The sequence below is a fragment of the Erinaceus europaeus genome, chromosome 20, assembly GCF_950295315.1.
Source record: "Erinaceus europaeus chromosome 20, mEriEur2.1, whole genome shotgun sequence".
Lineage (NCBI taxonomy): Eukaryota > Metazoa > Chordata > Mammalia > Eulipotyphla > Erinaceidae > Erinaceus > Erinaceus europaeus.
Window position 1 is genome coordinate 55,652,168 of NC_080181.1, and position 26,352 is coordinate 55,678,519.

Sequence of the window (26,352 nt, forward strand, 5' to 3'; positions counted from 1 at the left end):
ATTTGCCATTATCTCTAAGGGGTGAGCAGGGCCTGGGGGCTTCCAGGTTGTCCACACTCCAGGCTGCTACTCCCCTTGCCCCTGCCCTCACTGCCCCCAGCACCCCGTCAGCAGTCAGTAAAAGGACTGCCCTGCTATCCCCAAGCCTGGCCCAGGCGCTCTGCTACTGTGGGCTGGACTCCCCGGAGCGTGCAGGCTTCAGAGGAGCCCCCAGCACCCCTCCCAGGCCCTTCTGGGCATGCCCTGGGAGGGAGGCTGGGGCTCAGATCAGCTGGAATCAAAGCCTCCGCTCCGCCCTGCCATGCCGCACCCCTGCTGCGCCACCTCGCCCCTCCTCCTTTGTCACAATGTTTTTCAATCCAGTGAAGCAAACTGTCCAATTAGAGCCCGGGCCTCCAGCTTCCATCTCTGCCGACGTTTAATTAACATGCTCCTCTTGGCAGCTGCTGACAAGTTCCAGAAACAGGTTGTAAAGGGTTTTTGTCTTTACCCAGCATGGAAAATGAGGGGTGTTGCTTGGCGGACAACATGAATAGGTTGCATTTCAACGCCCTCCTCCGCCTCCCCCTCCTCCAGTGAGTGAAGGTGTGTGTGTGGGGGGGGGGGGTGGTAGGGAGAAGGGTAGAAGGGGAGAGGGAGGAGAGGGACCCTCTCCCTTCTCCCCTGCTCTCTTCTTTCCTGGACTCTGCCCCTCAGACCTAAGTTCACCTCTTCCCCAGCTGGCGTCTGGGGTCATGTCTCTCTTAACTGTCCCCAATCATTTGGGTCTGTGCCAGGGCTGCCCCGTGCCAGTTTTCTGGCAGACTCCTACTCAGCCTGAAAAACCCTATTCAAGTGATTCCCTCTGGGCAATGAATGTCAATCTGAGTTCAGGGTGGGTACCAGGTGCCAGGCCAGTACCTGACCTCTGGCTGGATGGGAGTCCCTTAAGAGCATGAGCCTGGCATCTGAAATGCCCCCCCAGAGGGACAGCAGAATGGACCCAGCATTGAAGGAAAGCCCTGGGACCCCTCCCTCTCTGCCCCACCGCCAAAGAGCAGGGTCTCAGGGAAGGCACAAGGCATAAGGGGGCACTGTCTGGACTGCAGATGAGAGAGGAGGGGAGGGGACTGGGGAAAACACCCCCCCTTTGCTGCCCATCCCTGCCAGGGGCCACAGCTGGGGCCACCTCAGGCACCCAGATACCTTCCTCTGGCCTGGGCTGACTCCCCTGCAGTGTGGGTGGAAGGACACAAGCTTGGAGTGGGGGTGCTGGAGTCCCTCTTCTCCCTCTATTCACACCCACTCTACAAAGAACACCAAGTGTTTATTCAGCCAGGGGGAGGAGGAGCCCAGCAGCTGGGGGCGGTAGGAAGTCAGCTCTGAGGAGGGCAGGAAGGCTGGGTTCCACCACCGGCCCTGGGCACCCAGCTCACGACACCTGCTTTTCTCAGGACGTGGCCACCAAGACCCCTGGGGATGCCCGTTTTGCACGCAGCTTCTCTGTCGGCCCAGGTGCTGCTCGCCTGGCTTTCGTGCTCCCAGCTCATGGAGGGAGCACATCCCAGCACTGAGGGGCCATTTGCAGGGCCTGCAGGGAGAGGGCCAGGAGCGAGAGTCAAGGGCAGGCCCAGCCCTCAGGTGTCAGAGCATCAGGACCTGGCCTGTCTCCTCTCTATGTTCCCAGCTGGGTCCAGTCAGCAGAAAGGGGGGAGAGAGAAATCTAGACGCCTGCAGACCTGCTTCTCTACTCATGCCATGCCCCCCCCCCCCAGGAAGAACCTGGCTCTTTGCTCAGGGTCATGTGTGTACTCAACCAGGTGAGCCGCCACACAGCCCACTCATCACAGTGTTTTAAAGGGGGACTGGGAAATAGCTCACCGGATGCAGAACACACTCTACTGTGTGTGGACTCGGGCCTAAGCCCCTGGGCGCTGAGGAAGAGGGTGGGAAACTATAACTAGGGAACTAGCTCAGCTGGTAGAGTGCTGGACTTGCATGCCTGAGATTGTGGGTTCTGATCCCCAGAAAGTGCCACGGGTACCAAAGTGGTGCTCTGTCTCCTCTCTCTCTCTCATGTCAAACTCTACCTCATATGAAATAAATATTATTGACACACAGACAGATCTGAGGGAAGGGAGGGGAGCTGACCTGAGCTGTCATCTCCACTTTCACAAATGAAGGCACTGAGGCTCAGGGTCTGGCTGAGGAGGTTTTCAGGGTCACAGCAGCAGGAAGCAGCGTCCGCCTGGACCAACTTCTGCAGGTCTGTCCCACCAGGCCCCGAGCCACTATCTCCTAAAGCCGTGTCCCTCCATCAGCCCCCCACGGAAGGGCTGAAAATCCACACCCTCACCCCCTATTTCTTTGTGCCCCCTTTGCTGGTGACCTCCGATTCTGTCCTCCCCCCCTTGTGAAAGTCCCCCACGTGGGTGCACAATGCACACTGACTAGCCACGCTCAGGCTCACCTGCTGCTCGCTTGCACCAGAAGCCTATGGTTCCGAAGTCTTGAGGGCCGAATCCTCGGGATGGAGGGCAGTGTTCTCGGGCATCTGCAGAGAGGAAGCAGTTCTGAGGCCCCGCCTGGTGCTGGGCAGGTGCCGGCGAGAACAGCCCTGTCGGGGCAGGAGCGGCAAATGGCGTGCGGCGAGCGCCACCTGGCGGCCACACTGCAGATGGCATGCTGCGGAGCAACTAGCGCTTCCCAGGGACTCCTGTGCCATAAAGTAACCACTGTCCAGGGTGCTGGGGCGCACCAAGGGCGAGACAGGCTTCAGAACCCATCGAACGGTGGAAAGCCATTGGTGGCGGGGGGTGGGGGGGTGAGGGGTGGTGCACCTAGTTGAGCGCACATGTTACAATGCACAAGGACCTAGGTTCAAGCCCCCGGTCCCCACCTGCAGGGGGAAAGCTTCACAAGTGGTGCAGGTGTCTCTCTGTCTCTCTCCCTATCATCCCCTTCCCTCTCCATTTCTGGCTGTCTCTATTCAGTAAATAAATAAAAGATAATTAAAAAAAAAAAAAGAAAGCCGGGAGTCTGGCAGTAGTGCAACAGGTTAAGCGCATGTGACACAAAGCCCAAGGACTGGCAAAAGGATCCCAGTTTGAGCCCCCGGCTCCCAACCTGCAGGGGAGTCACTTCACAGGCAGTGAAGCAGGTCTGCAGGTGTCTGTCTTTCTCTCCCCCTCTCTGTCTTCCCCTCCTCTTTCCATTTCTCTCTGTCCTATCTAACAACAACAATATCAACAACAATAACTACAACAATAAAACAAGGGCAACAAAAGGGAATAAATAAATAATTTTTTTTAAAAAGCCATTTGTGACAAGAAGAGTTGAGAATATACTCCAGAGTTTGACAACCCAACCCAGCGCTGAGCCCACATGGAAAGGTGAGCAGGGGACAGGCTGTGGCGTACCTGGCTAAGCGCACACATTACAGTGCACAAGGACCTGGGTTCAACCCCCTGTTCCTCACCTGTAGGGGGAAAGCTTCAGGAATGGTGAAGCAGGGCTGCAGGTGTCTCTCTGTCTCTCTCCCTATCTCCCCTTCCCTTCTCAATTTCTTTTTTTTTCTCCCTTTCCCCATTCTCTACCCCTTTTCTCCTCCTTCAAAAAGATCTAAGTTGAGGGGGAAAGGGTGAGAGAGAAAGATACACACCTGCGGCAACTGCTTCACCGCACCTGAAGGTTGCTTCCCTGCAGGTGGGGGCTGGGGGCTTCAACGCGGGTCCTTGTTTACTGTAATGTATACTCTCAACCTCCACCTCCCAGCCCGACCCTGTGAGAACAAGTCACCATGGCCCTGGGCGCTAGTACTTTCTTAGCTGTGGGTAGAAACCAAATCTAGGGAGTCAGGCGGTGGCGCAGCGGGTTAAACACATGTGGCGCAAAGGACCGGTGTAAGGATCCCGGTTGGAGCTCTCGGCTCCCCACCTGCAGGGGAGTCGCTTCACCCCCTTCTCAATTTCTATCTCTCTAACAAGTAAAAATATAAAAATAAATAAAGTTGATGTTTAAAGAAAATCCTTTAATTAAAAAAAAAAAGGAAGAAAGAAAGATGAGCAGCAGTGGTGCACAGGGCGGGGCATGCGCTTACCTGTAGGCAGGGGTGGCCGCAAGCGGGTTGCCATGTGGAGTTGGGTGGGGAAGGTCTGGACCTCGGCCTCAAGACTGTGCTTGGATGCTAAAGACTGTACTCTGGGGGAGCACCTGTCTTACCCCACCCGGGGAAGGCCTCCCAACTGCCAGGTGAACACTCAGAGGCTGCCGGCCAGTCGGCACTGGCTTAGCTCCTGTGGTACAGAGTATATGTCCACTCATGGCTGACAGGCATAGGGCTGCAAGGGTGTGAGCACAGGACAAATGGGAAGCACGGGGCTGAGCGAACCGACAGGGACGGAGAACGTCTTTCAGTTCACTCCACTAGCATCAAATTCATGTGGTGTCTAAAATAGCTTACATCCTGGGAGTCGGGCGGTAGCGCAGTGGGTTAAGCTCAGGTGGCGTGAAGCGCAAGGACCAGCATAAGGATCCCGGTTCCAGCCCCAGGCTCCCCACCTGCAGGAGAGTCGCTTCACAAGCAGTGAAGCAGGTCTGCAGGTGTCTGTCTTTCTCTCCCCCTCTCTGTCTTCCCCTCCTCTCTCCATTTCTCTCTGTCTTATCCAACAACAACATCAATAACAACAATAACCACAACAATAAAACAACAAGGGCAACAGAAGGGAATAAATGTATAAATATTTTTTAAAAGATTAAAAAATAGCTTACATCCTGACTTTAAATATGGAGGGAGTAATTATGCTGCTAAAAATAAAGTTTATTAAGAACACAATAACACAGACCTGAGTTATGACAGAGAAAACAGGTACCAAATTGGATGCCAAACTTATCCTCTCAGCTGGGTAAGTAAGAAAAATCCATTCAGATTTTTTTTCTTTAAAGAAAGACAGAAAGGAAATATAGCAGAAATATCAAAAAGGGTTTGGATTAGGGTGTAGGATTCCCCCCACACACACATACACTATTTTTCTCTACTTCTGGATCTTTTTCAATACGTTTCTATTTGTTTTAAAATTAGTGGATGGGGAGTACACGTTAAAAGGCTGTGTTCACGGGGGTATGAATCGACCTGCAAACATCCATGCCTAGTAGAGAAGCAATTACAGAAGCCAGACTTTCCACCTTCTGCATCCCATAAAGAATTTTGGTTCAGGGGCCGGGTGGTAGCACAGCGGGTTAAGCATGCGTGGCGCAAAGCGCAAGGACTGGCACAAGGATCCGGGTTCGAGCCTCTGGCTCCCTACCTACAGGGAGGTCACCTTACAAGTGGTGAAGCAGGTCTGCAGGTGTCTGTCTTTCTCCCCCCACCTCTGTCTTCCCCTCCTCTATTTCTCTCTGTCCTATGCAACAACAACAGCAGCAATAACAGCAATAACAAGGGCAATGAAAATGGGAAAAATGGCCTTCAGGAGCAGTGGATTCATAGTGCAGGCATCAAGCCCCAGTGGTAACCCTGGAGACAAAATAAATAAAAATAAAGAATTTTGATGCATACTCCCAAAGGGATCAAGAACAGGGAAGCTTCCAATGGAGGGAATGGGACATGGAATGCTGGTGGTGGGAACTGTATGGAATTATACCCCTGTTATCTAACAATCTCTGTCTCTGTTCCTCTCTATCACCCCCCTGTTGATATCTGGCTGTCTTTATCAAATAAATAAAGATAGAAGAAGGAGAAGAAGAATAAGGAGAAGGGAGTCGGGTGGCAGCATAGCAGGTTAAGTGCATGTGGCGCAAAGCACAAGGACAAGCGTAAAGATCCCAGTTCCAGCCTCCAGCTCCCCACCTGCAGGGGGGTCGCTTCACAGGCGGTGAAGCAGGTCTGCAGGTGTCTGTCTTTCTCTCCCCCTCTCTGTCTTCCCCTCCTCTCTCCATTTCTCTCTGTCCTATCCAACAACAACGACATCAATAACAACCATAATAACTACAACAATAAAACAAGGCCAACAAAAGGGAATAAATAAATAAATTTAAAAGAAGAAGAAGAGGAAGAACTGGGGTGCTACACAGGCCAGGTCCTCGCCTTGTGCTGAGAGGATGTGCAGAGACAGGAAGGCCTCTGCTGGGTGCTGCCATCTGAGGGAGACCCTCCCACAGAGGTGGCTGGACAGGGGCCTGCCTGAAGCCACAGAAGGCCTAGATGTGAGAAGGGTTTAAGAAATCAAATTCTGTGGCATTCAACGACCTTCAGTTTCTAGAACAATGTTGGATTTTGGTGTTGGCGCTTCTCTAAGTGCTGAAAGCCATGGAATGTCACAGCGCTCAGCGTCTACATGAGGATTCCCTAGAGCCACGTATTTATTCCCACACTGAGTTCAGGCCTGGCTGAGGGAGAATGTCTGGGGCTGCTGTGTGGAAGCTGCAATCTCACGGTCTGGGGAGGCTTCCTGCTGAGACCGAAGCTGAGTTTCCACGCAGACTGGATGTTAGACTCTTCTGGGAAGTTCTAACAGAAACTCTTAAGTGCAGGCTCTGCCTAAACCTATTAATTAACCCCAGGTCTTGGGAGGCCCAGCCCGGGCCTTGGGAGAAGCTGACCACTGCCGCAGAGCAGGGAGAGCAGCCAGTGCTGGGCCTTCTGCAGAAAGCTGCCACGGGCGGGCAGGCATCTCAAGGCTGGGCTCCTCCTCTGAAGTCTGCCCCTCTTCTCTCCTCAGCCTTGTGCCTTGTCCCCTTCCTTGGCTGGGGATATGAATCTCCCAGATCTTAGAATTGATTTTAGAATTGCTAACTCTAGGGAGTCGGGTGGCAGCGCAGCGGGTTAAGCGCAGGTGGCGCCAAAGCACAAGGACCGGCGGAAGGATCCTGGTTCGAGCCCCCAGCTCCCCACCTGCAGGGGAGTCACTTCACAGGCAGTGAAGCAGGTCTGCAGGTGTCTGTCTTTCTCTCCCCCTCTCTGTCTTCCCCTCCTCTCTCCATTTCTCTCTCTCCCAACAACGACGACATCAATAACAACAACAATAACTACAACCACAATAAAAAGTAACAAGGGCAACAAAAGGGAAAATACATACATACATACATACATACATACAAGAATTGATAACTCTGTGCATTCTCCTGACGTGTAAGCCAGTCTGGTCTCTTTCTCATCTTCTAATCTGTCCGATAATCTTTTTTTTTCTCTTCCAGTCCAAGAAGAGCCCATGGATGAGTAACTACCACCCCCCATTTTCCACCCCATCATGAGGAGGGTAGGCTGAAACCCAGAAGGCCCCCTGCCCGAGTTTCTGTGCTGGAGTCTGGGTGAGCCTGGAGAACTTGTCCGCCCAGCGCGGTCCCAGGGGCAGCTGCTGCCAGGGAGAAGCTCCCTCAGGGACGTTCTGTCTGGGCTGCTTTGGCCAGGCCACAGGGACACAGGCAGCTCCAGCTGCAGCCCTGAATGTGGGTTCTCCTGTGCCCCTGCCCTCATGTTTAAGGGGGGGGTGAAGCACCAGCTGCTCTGAGATCCAAGTTCTGGGGGAGAGGGCGCAGCCGCCCTGATGAGGGGCAGGATGCCGAGGAGGTCTGTTCCCCATCCTCAGCTCTGGGTGCCTGGCTCACCGGCTCCTTCAGCAAAGCCAACAGACCTGGGCAGAGTTGGGAGACACAGCTTTCCTGGGCCGGGGGCAAGTCTGGAGAACTCACCTCCCAGTAGATGGCATCGTCAAAGCAGTTCTCGTCAGCAGCCTGACCCCAGACTGGTATTTTCAAAATGACCCCTAAAGAAAGATGGAGGTCACAGAGGTCAGAACTACTTCCTGGGGGCAGACCTGGACCTTTCCCTGAGCTGGGCCCCCACCCCACCTCCCACCACCACCACCACCATCACACACAGCCACTAGGGCAGGGTTCTCAGATCCTGGGTACTCTGGGGTGCACCCCCCACAGAGCCCTCAGCAGCCCTGCTTCCTCCAGCTCCACCACAACCACTCACCCACAACGGCACCGCCCACAAGGGCCATGGCCAGCGACACGAAGAGGCCAGCAGCCTGGAACTTGCCCTGCATGCTCGGGGTCCAGCTCTGCTTGTCACCTTCAAAGTCAAAGGCATGAACAAGCCTGGGTAGAGACGGAGGGGGGTGTTAGGGCCCAAGGGGACAGCTCTCCACTGATGGGAGTGGGAACCCAGGCTGGACAGACTCTGGGCCTCGGCTTCGGCCTCTGGCTGCAGCCCGGGAGGCGGCACAGTGGTGGAGCACAGGACTGGCATGTGTGAGGCTCCCCACTGGGTCCCTAGTAAAGTGATGCTCTCGTTTTCGTTCTTTCTTTTTGCCTCAGGGTTATCGCTAGGGCTCAGTGCCAGCACTATGAATTCACCGCTCCTGGAGGCCACTTTCTTTCATTTATTCTTTTCTATTTTATTCACTAGGACACAGAGAAATTGAGAGGGGAGGGGAGACAGAGAGAGAGAGAGAGAGAGAGACACCTGCAGACCTGCTTCACTGTTCATAATATGCCACCCTCTCACCCCCTGCAGTTGGAGAGTAGGGTCTTGAACCCAGGTCCTTGCCTATAGTACCAGGTACACCTAACTGGGAGCACCACTGCCCATCCCTGCTCTGGTTGTCTTTTTCTCTTTCTTGTCTTTCTTTTCTTTTCTTTTGGCCTGGGCTGCTGGCCTTCTCACATGCATAACATCACTGCCACAGGCTGATTTTTCGTTGAGAAAGCAGAGATTGTACAGCACCAGGGCTCCCTCCAGAGCCGCAGCGCCTCCCCTGTCGTGCTGAGCTCAAGCCTGAGCACACACCCTACTCAGTGAGCTGCCCCGCTGTCTCTGAATCCTTTTTAAATGGGGGGGGGGGCAGGACTTGCAACTGAGAGGTCCCAGGACTTGCAACTGAGAGGTCTCAGGTTTGAACCTACAGCCAGAGCTGAGCAGTGTGCTGGTAAAAAGGAAAGAAAGAAAGGAAGAAAGGAAGAAAGAGGGCTGGGGAGATAGCATAATGGTTATACAAAAAGTCTTTCAAGCCTGAGGCTCTGAGGTCCCAGGTTCAATCCCCAGCACCACCATAAGCCAGAGCTGAGCAGTGCTCTGGTCTCTTCCTCTCTCATGGTCTCTTTCCTTCTGTATCTACTCTTTCTCATTAAAATAAATAAATTTAAAAAAGAAAGAAAGAAAGAAGAAAGGAAGAGAGAGAGAGGAAGAAAGGAAGGAAGGAAGGAAGGAAAGAAAGAAAGAAAGAAAAAGAAAAACTGGGGAGGGGCAGATCAAATGGTGTCTCAGTCTCTTGGGGGTGGGGAGGCTAGACCGAGGTCCCGCCTGGGGAGGTGGATGGCCTGTGGCCTCCCAGACAGACAACAGGGGAGGGTTGGAGAGGCAGCCTGCACACTCACCCGCTTTTCCCATACACGTCAGCGCTGGCACAGGCCGCCGTCACGGCGCCCACGATGGCACCGATGATGCCGGGCAAGGCGTGCAGGTTGTGGATGCCACACGTGTCCTGGATCCGCAGCCGGGCCTCCAGGAAGGGCTGCCGAGAGCAGAGGGGCAGGCGTGGGTGTAGGGCCAGGAGTCCCCAGCCAGCCCCCCATCACTGCTGGCAACACTAGCTGTGGCCAAGTCCCCCTGTGGGCCCTGGGCCCGGGGCCTCACCGTCAGGTACTCGAAGCCCAGCGTGGAGACGATGCCGCAGATGAAGCCCACGATGAGCGAGCCGTAAGGCATGAGCATCATCTCGGCGGCCGTGCCCACGGCCACCCCTCCTGCCAGCGTGGCGTTCTGGATGTGTACCTGGTGGGCGGGTGGCAGAGTGAGTGGGGCCTCCACACTCTCCCAGAGCATTCTGGGAGCCAGGGCCTGGGGCATCCAGGGAGCAGGCTGCAGCCAGGGACTGACACCTGGCTCTCCACACACCCACAGCTGCAGCCAAGCAGCTGCCGTGGCACAAAGCAGTGCGCTGTGATCCACTGACACGTCTGTGTGTGCTGTTTACACCAGTGTGACACGTGCCTGGGCTGGTGCGAGCCCACGTCACAGTCCTGGGGGGGTTGCTGGGGTTCAGGGGCACAGGGATTATCTGCTCCATCTCCATGAGGCCCCATCAGGAGGACCCTCACCGTCTGCCACTGGTAGATGAGGACACGGGGCTGCAGGAGGCCAAATGACCACAAGAGGCAGAAAGGTGTGTGTGTGTGTGTGTGTGTGTGTGTGTGTGTGTGTGTGTGTGTGTGGTATACTGTCTCACAGAGCAGGATCCTGAACCATCATCTTGCTCCCTGTTTTTTTTTTTTCCTTCTAATGTTTTTTAATATTTATTTATTCCCTTTTGTTGACTTTTTTTTTTTTTTACTGTTATAGTTATTACTGATGTTGTTGCTGGATAGGACAGAGAGAAATGGAGAGAGGAGGGGAAGACAGAGACGGGGAGAGATAGATACCTGCAGACCTGTTTCACCACTTACGAAGCGACTCCCCTGCAGGTGGGGAGCCGGGGGCTTGAACTCAGATAGTCCTTGCACTTTGCGCCACTTAACCCACTGCACTAGCACCCGACTCCCTCCCTTTTAATTTTTTTTATTAGATAAGACAGAGAGAGACTGAGAGGGGAGGAGGAAGTAGAGATGGAGAGAGTAAGATAGACACTTAGAGACCTGCTTCACTGATTTTGTGAAGTGGACCCCCCCTGCAGATGAGGAGCGGGGTCTTGAATCTGGGCCCTTGAATTTAGTAATATGTGTGCCACCACCCAGCCCCCAAAACTAAACTTTTTTTTGCCTCAATGGTTATTGCTGGGGCTCGGTGCTTGCACCACAAATCCACTGCTCCTGGAGGCCATTTTTTCCATTTTGTTGCCCTGGTTGTTTTATCATTGTTGTAGTTATTATTATTGCTGTTATTGATGTCGTTGTTGTTGGATAAGACAGAGATAAATGGAGAGAGGAAAAAAAGACAGAGAATGAGAGAAAGATAGACACCTGCAGACCTGCTTCACCGCCTGTGGAGCGACTCCCCTACAGGTGGGGAGCCAGGGGCTCAAACCGGGATTCTTATGCCGGTCCTTGCACTTTGTACCACGTGCACTTAACCCGCTGTGCTACCACCAACCCCCAATAAATCAACTTTTTAAGGCTGAGGACCAGGTGCCGCGCAGAGGGAAGGTGTCCCTGGGGGCAAGCAGTCACAGGGCCACCCCCATACACACCCCACAGGTTGTGGGGAAGAAGAGGAGCAATAACCCAACAGAAGCTCCCAGGGTCTGGCTCTGGGCTCTACTGTCGGGATAATTGTTACTCCCTAAGCCTTCGTTTCTTCATCTGCAAGATGGGGGTGAGACCCCAGAGCTGCCTGCCTTAGGAATGTCAGCAGGCCATGGTGGCGAGTGTCCTCTATGTCCTCCACTCACCATGTCCAGCTTCCCCTTCTTGTGCACGGCGCTGGACACCGCCACCGTGGTGAGCACGCAGGCGGCCAGGGAGCAGTAGGTATTGATGGCAGCGCGATGCTGGGCATCCCCATGGTTGGACACGGCCGAGTTGAAGCTGGGCCAGTACATCCACAGGAAGAGGGTGCCTGGGTGGGGGGCACAAAGAGGCGTGAGATCGGGCCAGCAGAGCCGGACACACACACCCTGCCCTTGAATGCCAGAGACATCCCAGCTCCCTCCTCTGCACCCTTGCCCCTCCCCTGCCTCTTTCTAGAAGGCTCTCCCTGCCTCCTCCTCCCACCCCCCACCCCGTGCACTATGGAGCACTCTGCTCCCCTCCAGAGAGTCTCCTGGGCCCCTTGATGGGGTGCAAAGCCTCCCAGCCCACTTCCATAGCTTCGTGGGGAGAAGCCTCTTCTCTGCAGGGGCCTGCCTGGTGGTGCTGCCCTGCCCACACTCCCAGGGGCTCTGAAGGCAGGGCTGGGTCTCCAGAGACCTACTGTTTCCAGAAGCAATGGACGCTGGAAGGAGGCCTAGACCAGGGATGCCCTAGACCAGGGATGGAGTGGCCAGTGCTGGGGACCCTGTCTGCTCTGAGACACCCCAGGTAATCAGAGTCAGGAACCAACTCCCCCTGGCCCTCCGGGGGTGGGGGGGAGGGTTTCCAGACCACATGGGGCTTCACGATGATCATGACGCCTGGGCACATGCAGGCCACCGCACCTGCACCCTCCATGCTGGCCGGGACCGTTACAGCAGTTCTCACCGATCATGGCAAAGAGGTCTGAGTGGTACACAGAGCTCTGCCTCCCCTTGCTGTGCTGCAGGTTGGGTCGCTGGAGGATCCAGGCCACCATGAGTCCGAAGTAGGCGCCGAATGTGTGGATAGTCATGGACCCCCCCGCGTCCTTAACCTGGGATGCAACACAGAGGAGAGACTCTGACGCCCCCTCCCTCCTCCTAGCACCCCAGACTTGCACGCACAAGTCCTGTGGCCTCTGACTCCATGGACCAGTCAGCTGGAAAAGGGTGGGAGTGGGGGGTCCCTGAATCCAGGCTGTAAGCCTTCAGCAGAATGCCAGGGCATTGGCACTCAGCAGGGACAGTGCCCAGACAGGGAGGTGGGCACGAAGAAGGCCTTGGTCCCAGAGAAGGAGAGAGCAGGACGCTGGGGCAGAGGCCCATCTACAGTGCCCGGTGCTGACTTCACCCATCCTCACTTTCTGGAGCACCCCTTCCCCTCTGGGGCTCCCCTCTCCCCTCTCCACACCACCTTTCCTGAACAAAACCATCCACTGGACTGTCCCCACCCCTCCCCTTCATCCTGTTCCCTCCTTCCTCACCCTCCAACTTCCCTGAGAAGCTTCCCCACCTTCCTCTTCCTGTCCTCCAAGTCAGAGGAGGCAGAGCTGGTCTCTGCCCCACTCATCCTCACCCGAGCCTCCTCCCCCGCCCTCTGCACCTCTGGACTTGTTGGGGGTCAAGTCTCTCTTCTAAGAGCAGGGCAGATGGCAGTCATAGCAGGGCCACATGAAGGGGAAGCCCCTGGGCTAGCCCACAGGGCTAGACCCACCCTGCTTCTCCCACCCCACCCCACCCCACCCCACCCCCAACTTCCACTCTCCTCAGCCTCTAGAACCAGTCTAGGAGGAAATGCAGTGAGAATCCTGGCTTTACCCCTCTCCAGGAGACAATGGAGCCAGCACCACCCAGCATCTGTCATGTCAGCACTCCTACTTCAGAGATGAGGAAACAGTGCAGGAGGCCCAGCAAGCTGCCAGGTGGAGCTGACTCCACCCTGAAGCCTTCCTGTCTCCCTGTCTGTCCTCTCTCTGGCTCTTCCACCCAGTTCCTGCTGTGCCCCCATCCTCACCTCCAGCAAGTTGAGGAGAATGAATTCGTTCACCGAGAAGAGCGTCACTTGGAAGAGGGTCATGATGAGCAGCTGCACGGGGCTGACCTTGCCCAGCACGGCCCCAAAGGCCACGCAGACGGAGCCCACGCAGAAGTCCGCGTTGATGAGGCTGGGGAGACAGGGCAGGGCAGGGACTGGGGTCTGGACTTGGGTCACCTGTGATTTGAGATTGTGACCACCTTCCTGAGCCTCAGTTTCTTTCTTTTAGATTTATTTATTTGGGAAATTAGAAGCATGGTACCAGGGATTAACATGGGATCTTTGGAATCTCTAAGGCCTCAAGCATGAAAATCTGGTGTACAACCTCTGTGTTGTTTCCCCAGTCCCTAAGGCCCAGCTTCACCATCTGTGGTAATGGTCACATTACAGAGTCACTGTAATAATGAAAAATAAAATAAGAAGAAACTGGAGAGTTGGTGTGGAGGTAGAGCACAAGAGTGGCTCAGTAGGCCCCAGGTTCAATCCCCAGCATCACCTATGTCAGAGCTGAGGGGCGCACTGGGCCATGTCTTTCATATATATGAGAGAGAGATGCAATTTAAAAAGGGGGAAACAGCATAATGCCCATGTAAAAAGACTCATGCCTAAGGCCCTAAGGTCCCTGGTTCAATCCCTAGCACCAGCATAAGCCAGAGCTGACAAGTACTCTAGAAAAAAAACCTGTTGAGTGGTCCAGGAAGTGGCACAGTGGATAAAAGCACTAAACTCTCAAGCATGAGATCCTGAGTTCAAGCCCCAGTAGCACATGTACCAGAGTGATGTCTGGTTCTTTCTCTCTCTTCCTATCTTTCTCATTAATAAATAAATAAATAAAACTTAAAAAAAAATTCTTGGGCCCAATACTTTTTCTCCCTACTCAGCTATCTTTACTGTTTCTCTTAATTCAGGAGCTCATCAGCTGGCTTGTATGGATTAATCTTCTGAAAATATCTGGCATGTTTCGAATTTCAGACAGCTGGGTCGTGCCCTGGGCATGACAGTAGGGATTTGCACCCCGGGCATGGCTTCATACCCGTTCGCCTCAACTCTTTCTATGGACCGGCTTTTCCAGTGGGCTAATGATTCTTTTCACATCAATTGCTTTTCTTGACGCAACTTCTTTTCCTTAGCCAAACTTGCCATGTGGACAGAAACTGAAGACAGACTAAACTGTCCAGTCTAAACTGTTCTTATAAACCAACATTTGACTAAAACTGGAAGGAAAAAAAAAATGTCCCAAAGGCTGCTGATTCTGTCCCAGGCAACACAGTCTCCACTTTGCTCGGCTGCCAGACCCAGAGACTTCAGTGAGTCAGTCACTCAGGGAGCGCCTCCTTGGCACATGGGTGATTGGCATTTTGGTTTGCGTGAACTGACTTTACAGCCAGGAGTGCTGTTGGGGGCAGGAACATGACGGGGCTCCAAGGAGGAATTCTCAAACAGGGACTGGGTGCTGAGCTGCCTAATTTGGGGTGTTTATCAGAGCGCCTGGGTGAGGGAGTGGGGTGCGGTGAGAAGGACTGAGGGAGAAGAGATGGGCTAGATGGCTCCTTGGCGCTGGAGGCAGGGAAGGGCTTCAGCCCTAAGACTCCACACACCTGCCTCTGCTTCTTCCTGCACCTGTTCCCGGGGTGGGGGTAGGGCAAGGCAGCGGGCAGAACCTGCACTAGACTGGAGGGCCTTCTCCACAAGGAAGCTTCCGGAGCTGGTTAGGGCAGCCCCCACCTCCCCTACCTAGACCACTAGGCCCCGCCCCTTACTCACCATCGTTCAGGCCCCGCCCACTGTCGCCTAGGCCCCGCCCCATGCGCACTCACTTCTCCACGCCCAGAAGGATGTAGCCACCCTGGAAGGAGTGGAACCAGCCCTGCATGAGCAGTGCCCACTGGATGCCGAAGGCTGCCAGCAGGAAGTTGAAGCCGACAGCACTGAAACCATAGCGCTGCAGGAAGGTCATGAGGAAGCCGAAGCCCACGAAGATCATCACATGTACGTCCTGGAAGCCTGGGAGGAGGACAGCCAGGTCTCTGCAATGGCCCACCCAAGGCAGGTGGGAGCCTGGGCTAGGCCAGGGCGCAGCCCCCAACCCTGTGCACCCATCTCCACACCCAGATGCTGGCAGGATGCGTGACGGACTCTGCAGCTGGTAGAACACACTGCCCACATCGTGTCCTAAGAGGGGAGTGGGCTGGGGTGGGGGGCCGGTGAGACCCACCTTGTCACTGGAGGGGGGGGTATGAGGCCGAGGAATGCCTGAGTGACCCCCTCGGGAGATGGCAGGCGCCCCAGTCCATCCTCACTGCGGGTGAGGGCATCTGCAGCGGTCAGGCCGGAGGATGACAGCCAGGGGGAGGATGCAGAGTCCAGATCTTTCAGGGAGTTCTAGAAGACTAGACTCATCCAGCCCAGGAGACCCTTGCCTGGCCTGGCCTGGCCCAGCACCCCGGCACGTCAACCCCAAACAGCTTTCCAGTGTCACCCAAATCTGGACCCCAGCTCCTCCACCAGCTGGCAGGTGACGCTGGAGAGTCAGTGGCCACACTGGGGCTCAGTGCCTTCAGAAAGCTCCCTCACAGGCAGCGCAGGTGAAGTGCAGGTGTGTGTGCATGTATGTGCACATATGCCTACAGAGCGCCCAAAGTGCGGCCCCAGACCAAACACTCACATTAGTTCCACGTCATTACTCACAGCTATTTGTGACCTACTATTATGTAGGCACCATCTAATGTTGAGTTCTGATCCAGCACCTGTCCCAACGCACACAGCGGCAAGTCCCTCCCACTGCCAGAGAGCTGTCTCCTCAGTGAGGAAATAAAGGGATGGATGGGAATACTCTATTTTTTTTATTAAAATCTTTTTTTAGTTTTTATTTATTTATGTGTTTATCCCCTTTTGTTGCCCTTGTTGTTTTATTGTTATAGTTATTGATGTCATTGTTGTTGGATAGAACAAAGAGAAATGGAGAGAGGAGGGGAAGACAGAGAGGGGGAGAGAAAGACAGACACCTGCACACCTGCTTCACCGCCTGTGAAGCGACTCCCCTGCAGGTGGGGAGCCGGAGGCTCAAACCGGGATCCTTATGCCGGTCCTTGTGCTTGGCGTCACCTGCGCTTAACCCGCTGCGCTACCACCCGACTCCCAGGAATACTCTTAACTATCTCAGAACACACACTGCGGGGCTCTGGAGTCCCAGAAACAACAGAAGGTGTAGGGCTCTGAGAAGCCAGCACAGATATAAAAACTCAAGATGCCGAGAGAGAGCTGCTGGCACCACAGGGGCCAGGCTGAAGGGCTTCCACCTGCCGCGTCTGGGACAGTCAGAAAGCATCCATATCAGTATGAATTCAGTCCACTCAGAACACAGACTCGTGTCCATAATGATAACAAACAGTAAGCAAATCAAAACCAGGGCCAGTCTGTTACATACAGATGAATGTTGAGTGATGAGTTGGAAACCATCACTTTCACGGTAAAGATTCATTGGCAGATGCTAAGTCCTGGGGAAATTTGATGACAAGAGGACATCTGTGTTACACTAAAAGGCCCCCTCCTAGATGGCTTATGAGTTGCAAGGGAGGAGCAAATCCCAGTCACCACACAATGTAGCAAACAGCCACCTTCTCCAGTCCACATGGGTGTCCTCGGACGGTGAGGCACAGTGTGCACCTTCCAGCCTCTAAAACGGGCTTGTCTCCCACATGATGTTCTGGCCAACAATGCAGATCCCCAGTCCAAACATGAGACCAACACAAAATGATGAGGGTTATTAAGGAAAGGCGAGGCTGTCCCCTCCACCTGGGATGGCAGACGGCAGAGGTGCGGCGGGCACTCTGGGGTCCAGCCATAGGAGCTACCACCAGGGGGCAGCAGTGTGCAGCTCTGGCCTGGCAGGAGTGTTCCAGCAAGTCTGGCCACTCTCTGAAGGGGGGTGGGGTGGGGTGGGGGGCGTGTTTCACCATAGCTGCGGCTCCTGTTACAATAGCAGTGAGCTAGGGTGCCCTCAAGATTTTGGGTACCCCCCTCCCTGTTCTCCACGGCCCCTTCAGCCCTTTGGCTCTGCACCCTAGCTCCCCCACACTGCAGAGCCAACCACAGAACCACTGCACTCTCCTGGGAGTGGTGATGCCACAGAGGCCTGCGTAAACAGGCGGAGGGAGGGTGCCGCTGGCCAGTGGGGGTGCCAGGCATCTCCTCTCTAGAGGTGCCCTGCTGTTCTCTGGGCTCTCAGGGGAAGCTAGGAGAATGCTGCCTCCTCCTGGCTGTGCAGGCCTGGACCACCCTTTCCCTGAAGCATGTGTGAGCAGCAGGTGCCCACAGTGCAGAGCCCTGAGGGCACGACCAGGACAGGCCCCCAGCTGGCACCGTGCCCACTGCCTGCCAAGGAACCCAAGCCCGGGGAACAGTCCCCAGGTCCTCCTGGGCCTTGGCCGGAGCCAGCTGGAGCCAGACTCCTCTGGAAACTAGATGCCCAGCGGCTTCCACTAATCCCCTGGGCAAGAATGAGGATGGAGCAGGTGCTGATGGCCTGGGGCCAAGAACTGGCCTCACCCCACTCACCCTACATCCCTGGCATGACCTCGAGGTCCTGGGATCCCACCTGTGACCTCTAACCCCCACCCAGGGTTAGTGACCAAGCAAGCTTGCAAATGGTGGGGCAAGAGGGAGGGGGAGGCCAGAGGGGTGTGGACTGGGAGCCCAGCACTCCTGCGCCTTCTCTGGCTTCTTGACAAGGTGGTCTTTTCTTACAATGCAGTGCTGGGACAGCACAAAAGTGAGATACCACCATGAACCTCCCCAGGCCAATTTCTCATTCTTTAGCAGAGAGAGAGACTAGACACACACCACACGGAGAGGAGAGATGCCACAGCCCCACTCCACTATCCATGGAGCTCACTGGTGCCGTCTGTGAGGCTGCCATATGGTGCTGGGTTCAAATCCAGGGCCACACACGTGGCAAAGTGTATAATCTACTGGCTGAGCCATCTCCCAGCCCCCTGGCTGGGTCAGAGTCATGAGGTCTTTCCCTGACGCTGCCCAGTCTCTGTTCTGTAAAATGGAAGCCACTGCAGCATCTTCCTCAGTGGTGGGTGGTGGGGAGGGCTGGTGAGTGGAGCAAGGAACATGAGCTGGGCTTGAGACCCCGGTATCCTGCCCTCAGCATGGAGCCCTCTCCCTGCTCTGCTCCTCTGCGGCACTTCCTGGCCAGATGACCAAGAGGTTCCCACCACAAACAGCTCAACCTCCTTCACCACCTCCATCCCACCTCTCCCCAAACTCTCCTTGGGAGTCATACTGAGCCACTCACACGCCTCCCCACACGCTGTCTGTGGGACCCCTGCTGCCCTGTTTCTGCCTTCCTCTCTGCCCGTGACTGTCCAGTAACAAGGCCTCTTCTGCCCAGCCCAGCGTCCAGCACAAGGCAGAACCTTCTCCTCGAACTTGCCTTCTTCCAGATCTCTGTTGGTCCAGCTGAGGCTGGGTGGGCTTTGAGCAGCCACCTAGCACAGCTGGCTCTCACTGAGTCTGCAGCCCCCATCTTTTTTCATGCAGGCTGACATCCTGAATGGGTGCAGTAGTTTATTTGCATCTGATTAAAAGCTTCGTTCTTTCTGGAACAAAAGCATCCGATTGCTGAGGGTGGTGAGGCTTGGCTGTGCCCTGGCTGGTACAGATGGCTACTAAAGATGAGCTCTAGGATTTTCCCTAAAACTAACAGCCCATGGCGACATGAGCACCAGTAGTCACCAGCAGTGGGAGCATGCGGGGCAGGCCCAGAGCTCACGGGGCAGTCACCTTGGGCCAGTGTGTCTGGGATAGCACTGAAGGCTAGGGAGTGCCAGGCTCTTCATCAGAGCCCAGGAGGGAGGGCAGAGGACATGAGTTCACATGCAACCCCAAAGTTATGGTTTTCAACATTCACGTGGGCTAGAGAGAGAGACAGAGAGAGGGGCTAGAGCACCAGTCCAGTACATACAGCATTGGGAGCCTTGGGCGTGCTAGTCCAGCACTCTACCAGCTAAGTACCCCTATCCCCAACCCCTCTGCCCTGCATGTAGGACCACCCCTGATTCGGACAGTAAGAGGCACCTAGCAAGGCAGCAGGCCCATCCGCTGTGGGGACCATGATGGAGCACAGGTCTCTTGCAGGCCCTGGACAAGGAGTTTGTGCACATTGCCCATTCCTCAGGGGGCTCCCAAGAGATGAGGGGTCCCAGGTGGGGAGGGGGGCTGAGGGACTGTGGCAACAAGAGGCGGGGCGGGCTGGGCAGCACTTACTGGGGTAGCGGTAGTAGAATTCATTGTCCAGGTCGCTGGAGACGTTGCCTGCGGCCTTCTGGTCTGCCCAGTGGGCGTCAGCATCGGGGTGGTAGCGCACGAACACGCCAAAGAGGACCACCAGGGCCACCTGCAGAAGCAGGCAGGTGAGCGGCAGCCGCCAGCGCAGGTCGGTGTTCCAGGCCATGGGCGAGGCGAGGCGAGGCCAGGCGAGGCGGTGCAGCTCACAGCGGGGCGGGCGGCCACACTTAAGAGCTCCAGCGGCGGGTGGGGCGGGGCCACCCCGCTGGCCAGAGGGGACGGGAGGAGAGGACCCACCCTCTGCACAGGGCCTCCGGGCAGGGGGCAGGGCAATAGCGCCCTGGGCAGCACCCTGGGCAGCACCCACCCTTTCCCAGGTAGTTCCCTGGAGAAAGAAAAAGCCAGTTACTTACCTCCCACCATAATTTAAAAAGGAAGGAAGGAAGGAAGGAAGGAAGGAAGGAAGGAAGGAAGGAAGGAAGGAAGGAAGGAATTCTGCAACACAGACCAGATTTCAATTCTGTGAATTGTGGACATGCTTTGAGTTTTCCCCAAGTGCATAAAACTATAGAGGGGTTATCTGCTGGTTAACATGTGACACTAATATGTTATATGTTACAAAGCAGTGACTAGAGACTAGGGCAGATGTGAAACGTCACATTTAAGGTAAATCTGCCTTCAGATGGAATTGTGTTCCAATAACTTTGATTATCTGATTTTTCTTTTAAGAAGGTGGCCCAGTGGCCCAGGAGGTAGCAGACTGGGTAGAGCTCCGGACACTCCATAAACCCCAGGTTAATTCTCCAGGCTCTCTCCTGCTAACTCCACAAGTAAGCCTTTGAAAATAGAATTAAGGGCAGGGGAGGTAGCATAATGGTTATGCAGAAGACTTTCATGCCTGAGATACCAGAGGTCCCAGGTTCACCATAAGTCAGAGCCCAGCAATGCTCTGGAAAAAAGGAAAGAAGGAAGGAAAGAAGGAAAACAAAATAGCATTAAAAAGGCCACACAAGTAAGCTGTTTATATTTGGGAAAACACAGAAAAGTGCAGGGAAGAAGCAGTACAAACCACTTGTAGTCCCACCACCTTGAGGTAACAAGAGTGAGAGCCTCGTGTGTAACACTGATTTACCGCCTGCCTCGTTCATTTACTACTTTGTAAGCACCTTCCCATATTCCTCTTTATTTTCTACAACATCCGTTATGATGGCAGATACATCATGCTTTATGTAGGCAAACCCCCCAGTGTTAAACAGTGAGGGTGTTTTTGACTTGTTTGGTATTATAAATGCCGCTGTCACCAAGTACATAAATCTTTGCACAAGTTTCAGGAAATTCTAGAGGTAGAACAGATTTCCATTCTATTCAGAAGGGGCTACACTCCTCCCAAACAGAGCCTACGCCTGAGGAGCTGGGGTGAGAGCAGTACCCTCCCCAGCCCCAACTTGAAGAAAACCACTGCCCACAGGAAGCCCAGGTTTGTGGGAGTCACAGGGTGCTGCAGATCAGAACCAGACTGGGGTGCCCTGGCCCCACACACCAGCTTGGCCCTGGGCTGCCGCCACTCCCTGCTTCAAAGCACCAACCACCAGCAAGAGGGGTGCATTCACTGTATGCTCTGAACAGGCCTTATGTTAGAATATTCTCTCAGAGACAATCACAAGCCTGACCTTCCACCTTTTGCACCCGATAAAGAATGTTGGTCCATACTCCCAGAGGGATGAACAATAGGGAAGCTGTGGTCCTGGAGGTGGTGCAGTGATAAAGCACTGGACTTTCAAACATGAGGTCCCAAGTTCAGTCCCTGGTAGCACATGTACCAGATTGATGTCTGGTTCTTTATCTCTCTCTCTTCCTTTCTCTTTAATAAATAAAAATTAATTTAAAAAATAATAATAGGGAAGCTTCGAACCCCCGGCTCCCCACCTGCAGGGGGGTTGCTTCACAGATGGTGAAGCAGGTCTGCAGGTGTCTGTCTTTCTCTCCCCCTCTTGTCTTCCCCTCCTCTGTCCATTTCTCTCTGTCCTATCCAACAACGATATCAACAACAACAACAATGAAAAACAACAAGGGCAACAAAAGGGGAAATTAAAAAAAAAAATAGGGAAGCTTCCAATGAAGAACATGGGATATGGAACTCTGGTAGAGGGAACTATATGGAATTGTACCCCGTTATCTTACTATCTTATTAATCATTATTAATTCACTAATAAAAAAAGAACATTCTCTCCAGTGGCCCAGGTGGAGAAGCTGGGAGACACGCCCACAGGTGTGTGCTGACCCCCCCACACTAGTGTGTCCCCACCCCCATGCCAGAGGGAGCCCTGACTGCCAGTGTCTGCACTCACCTAACCCAGGGGAGGGGAGCGGGGAGGGGGGCAGGCAGGAGGGTGGCCCACAGCTTGATGGGATGGTGTCTTTTACAGCTGTCCCCTCACCTGCCATGTGGGGTGCAGGGCAGGGGTTTGGGAGTATTTGGGAGGCAGTGGACACTGTGTCCAGGGACTCTGCTAGGACCAGTGAATAAAAGAAGCCAACTCTGGGCCCAGAGAGTGGTGCAGCGAGTAGGGTGCTGAACTGGGAAGCATGAGGTCCCAAGTTCAATTCCCGGGGCCAGGCAGTAGCGCAGAGGGTTAAGCACAGGTGGCACAAAACTCAAGGACCAGCATAAGGATCCTGGTTTGAGCCCCCAGCTCCCCACCTGAAGGAGAGCAGTGAAGCAGGTCTGCAGGTGTCTGTCTTTCTCTTCCCCTCCCCCTCGAATTCTTTCTGTCCTGTTCAACAATAGCAATGGCAACAATAACAACAACAAGGGCAACAACAAGGACAACAAAATGGGAAAAATGGCCTCCAGGAGCAGTGGATTTGTTGCAGGCACTGAGCGCCAGCAATAACCCTGGAGGCAAAAATAAATAAAACCCAAACAGCCAAGTTCAAGTCTCAGCAACCCATGTGCAGAGCGGTGCTCTGGTCCTCTCTCTCTCCCCTCTCTATATTGTGTTAATAAATTCTTTATTGGTCAACAATTTGTTTGGTTTTGTACATTAACTCTCTTTTCAGCCACCAGGTTCCAGATGCCAGCATGATGCCAACCAGACTTCCCTGGACAGACAACCCCACCAATGTGTCCTGGAGCTCCGCTTCCCCAGAGCCCTGCCCCACTAGGGAAAGAGAGAGGCAGGCTGGGAGTATGGATCCACCTGTCAACACCCATGTTCAGCAGAGAAGCAATGACAGAAGCCAGACCTTCCACCTTCTGCATCCCCACAATGACCTTGGGTCCATACTCCCAGAGGGATAAAGAATGGGAAAGCTATCAGGGGAGGGGATGGGATATGGAGATCTGGTGGTGGGAATTGTGTGGAGTTATACCCCTCTTATCCTATGGTTTTGTTAATGTCTCCTTTTTTAAATAAATAAAAAAAACTTTTAAAATTCTTGTTTATTTATTATTTTTTTAAATATTTATTTATTTATGTATTCCTTTTTTTGTTGCCCTTGTTTTTTTTTATTGTTGTAGTTATTGATGTCGTTGTGTTGGATAGGACAGAGAGAAATGGAGAGAGGAGGGGAAGGCTGAGGGGAGGAGAGAAAGACAGACACCCACAGACCTGCTTCACCACTTGTGAAGTGACTCCCCTGCAGGTGGGGAGCCGGGGGCTCGAACTGGGATCTTTACACGGGTCCTTGCACTTTGCGCCACCTGTGCTTAACCCGCTGCGCTACCGCCTGACTCCCGTTAATAAATCCTTAACAGAAGAAGAAAAAGCCACCACTCTGTCCTCATGGAATTTGCTTATGGGGGTGGGGGTGAGAGGCAGGTGATAAAAAGCTGACAGTGCACTCCACGGCTTTCGGTCCTTCCCACTGCCCTCTGGTTTCGCTTGTTTCCACCACCCAGGCCACACACACACTTTCGCTGCCGCCTGCAGGCTGGACGGGGCTTGCCCTCTGACACCAGGGTTCAAAGAACCAGCTGCTCAGGTCTGTCAAGCCACTGGGGTTTGCCTGAGGAGCCAGTCGCTTCCTCCTAAAGTGTGGGAATCCCGAGGAGTCCACACTGCCAGGCTGTGGACAGGAAGACTCTGGACAGGAAGGCACGCGGGGCAGCACCTGGCAGGCTGATTTGCAGGACATGCTTCTGGGCAGAGCAGGACTATGAGCTCAGGGCCTGGCAGTGCTGAAGGAGTGAGCGCAGGATGCCCAGGCCCTTGCTTCCCTCTCTCCCTCCCACCTGACAGTCTCCAGCAGCAGCAGCAGCAGCCTGCAGCACCTATGCCAGGCCCACAGGCAACCCCAGGAGGTGGCCCGGGCAAGCTCTCTGGTCGTCTCCCTCCTGCTGCATGTAAGCAACTCCACGCTTGCCCTGCTGGCACCCAGCACCTACCCAGCTTGGGTGACCTTGGCCAAGCCACTCACCCTCCCTGGGCCTCCACTTCCCAACCCATGCAGCAGGGTGACAGTAGGACCCACCTGTCCTCTTCTGATGGAGGACTGAATGATCATGAGCACAGGACTTGTGCGCACACAAGCCTACTAAGTGACCCCTCCAGCCCAGTGCTCTATTCTTTTTTGAGAGACGGGGAAAGAGAGGGAGAGACTGAGAGGAGAGACAACACACCACCTCTCTGCAATCCACAGAGTTCTCCCAGTGCCATCCATGGAGCTCCCATGGGGCACTGGGGCTTGAAGCCAGGACCTCATGCACAGTGAGACGTGAGTTTTCTCCACCCACCCACCTCCTGAACCCAGGACGTGATGCTGTAACAGATTGTGCTGGTGGGTGTTCAGAGAAGCAACAGCTGAATTGGGAAGGAACAGGAATGTTCTCTATAAATCGTGGTGTGTCATGAATCTCACTGGGGGTGGCATGACACACTCCTCCAATGTTCTCTGAAAAGCTGGCCAAATAGGGACCCAGGAGAGTGATCCCCAAGCCCTCACCAAAAGCAAGGGGCTGTAGGCACAGTCAGAGGGACTCTAGGAGCAGTTCTGGTCCCCATCCTTGGGTTCTTTCTCTTTAATTGCCTCCAGGATTATCACTGGGGCTCGGTACCCACATGACAAATCCACTGCTTCTGGTGGTCATAATGCCTCCTTTCCCCCCTTTTTCTTTCTATTATACTTGATAAGACAGAGAGAAATTGAGAGAGGAGGGGGAGAGGGAGCCGGGCGGTAGCACTCCAGATTAACCGCACACATAGCAGTGTGCAAGGTTGCAAGTTCAATCCCCTGGTCCCCACTTGCAGGGGGAAAGCTTCATGAATGGTGAAGCAGGACTGCAGGTGTCTCTCTGTCTCTCCTTTCTGTCTCCCCACCCCTCTCAATTCCTCTCTGTCTCTCTCCAATAATAAATAAAGACATTAAAAGGAGAGGGGGGGGAGATAGAAAGAGTGAGAGAGAGATACCTGCAGACCTGCTTCACCGCTCATGAAGTGCCCTCCTTGGGTCCTTCAAAGCCACCATGCTCCTGGAAGTTTCAATGCAGAAGCCTGGCCTGAGATGAGGACAGAGGGGACATGTTTCCCTCTCCTCTGCCACAGCTGGGGAGGGGGAACAAGATAGCGCAGCTGCAGCACACAGGACTGCACTCGAGAGGCCCCAGGCTCCATCCACTGGACCCACCAATAGCCAGAGCTGAATGGTTCTCTGATAAAAAATAATAATAGGGGGTCGGGCGGTGGCGCAGAGGGTTAAGCGCATGTGGCGCAAAGCGCAGGGACCGGCGTAAGGATCCCGGTTCGAGCCCCCGGCTCCCCACCTGCAGGGGAGTCGCTTCACATGCGGTGAAGTAGGTCTGCAGGTGTCTATCTTTCTCTCCCCTTCTCTGTCTTCCCCTCCTCTCTCCATTTCTCTCTGTCCTATCCAACAACGAATTGCGTCAACAAGGGCAATAATAATAACCACAACGAAGCTACAACAAGGGCAACAAAAGGGGGAAAAAATGGCCTCCAGGAGCGGTGGATTCATGGTGCAGGCACCGAGCCCAGCAATAACCCTGGAGGAGGAAGGAAAAAAAAATAATAATAATTTGCAGTGGGCAGCTAGACCTATCTGAGGACCCAGCATCCCTGCTCCAAACACACAACTTGGATTCAATCACACAGAAGCGAGAAGAGAATGCACGCTGGGGCCCTTCTGACCTGGCTTCTTACCCAAAAGGGACAGGTGTCCTCAGTGATGAAAGGGGAAGGGAGCCAGGCAAGAGAGCCTTGGCACAGCCATGCAGTGCTTTGATTGATCCCCAATTGGCTCCTGGGTGAACAGCTATTAAAGGAGAAGTCTCTGGAACAGTTCTGAATCATCTGGGGAGCTTTAGAAAAGATCTTACACATAACTCCTTCAATTACACCGGGCTGGAGCGCAGCCCAGCCTCAGCCTCATCACCTTTTAAACTCCCCAAGTGACTCCAATCTGCAAGCAGAGGTGGGAACCTTCAGACTTGAGCCTCCCTCCCCTGAAATAGAGTTTTGGGAAGCCACAAGCATTCTTATGGCCAAGCTGACAAGCAAATCTTCATCACAATTGAATTGGCTGCAAGGGATATACTTTCCTGCACGCCACCTATGTTTTCTCCAGGACCTAAGAGTTGCAGGTTTGGTTTATTTAATTTAATAGATAGGAAGTATCTGCCCTGTAAGCTAACTGGCAAAGCCAGAATTCATTGTTAAGGCAGTCCGTCCAATTAGACTTACTCTCTGTCAACAGGAATCTAAACTCATTTTTCAATTCCAGTGGTAGTGCTTGTACAAAGCCTTTGACAACTTTTCG

General features: G+C 54.1%; 1 protein-coding gene across 2 annotated transcripts; it reads right to left on the minus strand.

Annotated features, from left to right (window-relative positions):
- Positions 1–1,287: 1,287 nt before the first annotated feature.
- On the minus strand, positions 1,288–19,799 carry RHCG (Rh family C glycoprotein). 2 transcript variants are annotated; one of them, XM_060179413.1, is made up of 11 exons: positions 19,561–19,799; positions 15,102–15,288; positions 13,264–13,414; positions 12,157–12,304; positions 11,370–11,536; positions 9,620–9,757; positions 9,361–9,497; positions 7,958–8,082; positions 7,669–7,742; positions 2,450–2,596; positions 1,288–1,570 (listed from the first exon to the last, which is right to left on the minus strand). In XM_060179413.1, the coding sequence occupies exons 1-10, from the start codon at positions 19,745–19,747 to the stop codon at positions 2,474–2,476; spliced, it is 1,437 nt and encodes a 478-aa protein (XP_060035396.1). In that variant the 5' UTR covers positions 19,748–19,799; the 3' UTR covers positions 1,288–1,570; positions 2,450–2,473. The 2 variants fall into 2 exon arrangements, with proteins under 2 accessions (XP_060035396.1, XP_007516709.1); XM_007516647.3 differs by having other exon boundaries at positions 2,450–2,533; positions 19,561–19,798.
- Positions 19,800–26,352: the final 6,553 nt, after the last annotated feature.

Excerpts from the sequence above, each read along its gene's own strand:
- RHCG (XM_060179413.1), bottom strand. The coding sequence starts at position 19,747 with ATGGCCTGGAACACCGACCTGCGCTGGCGGCTGCCGCTCACCTGCCTG. Across the intron at positions 15,289-19,560 it reads ATTCTACTACCGCTACCCCA|GCTTCCAGGACGTACATGTG; the intron begins GTAAGTGCTGCC and ends TCCTCCTCCCAG. Across the intron at positions 7,743-7,957 it reads TGTGGGCGGTGCCGTTGTGG|GGGTCATTTTGAAAATACCA; the intron begins GTGAGTGGTTGT and ends ATCTTTCTTTAG.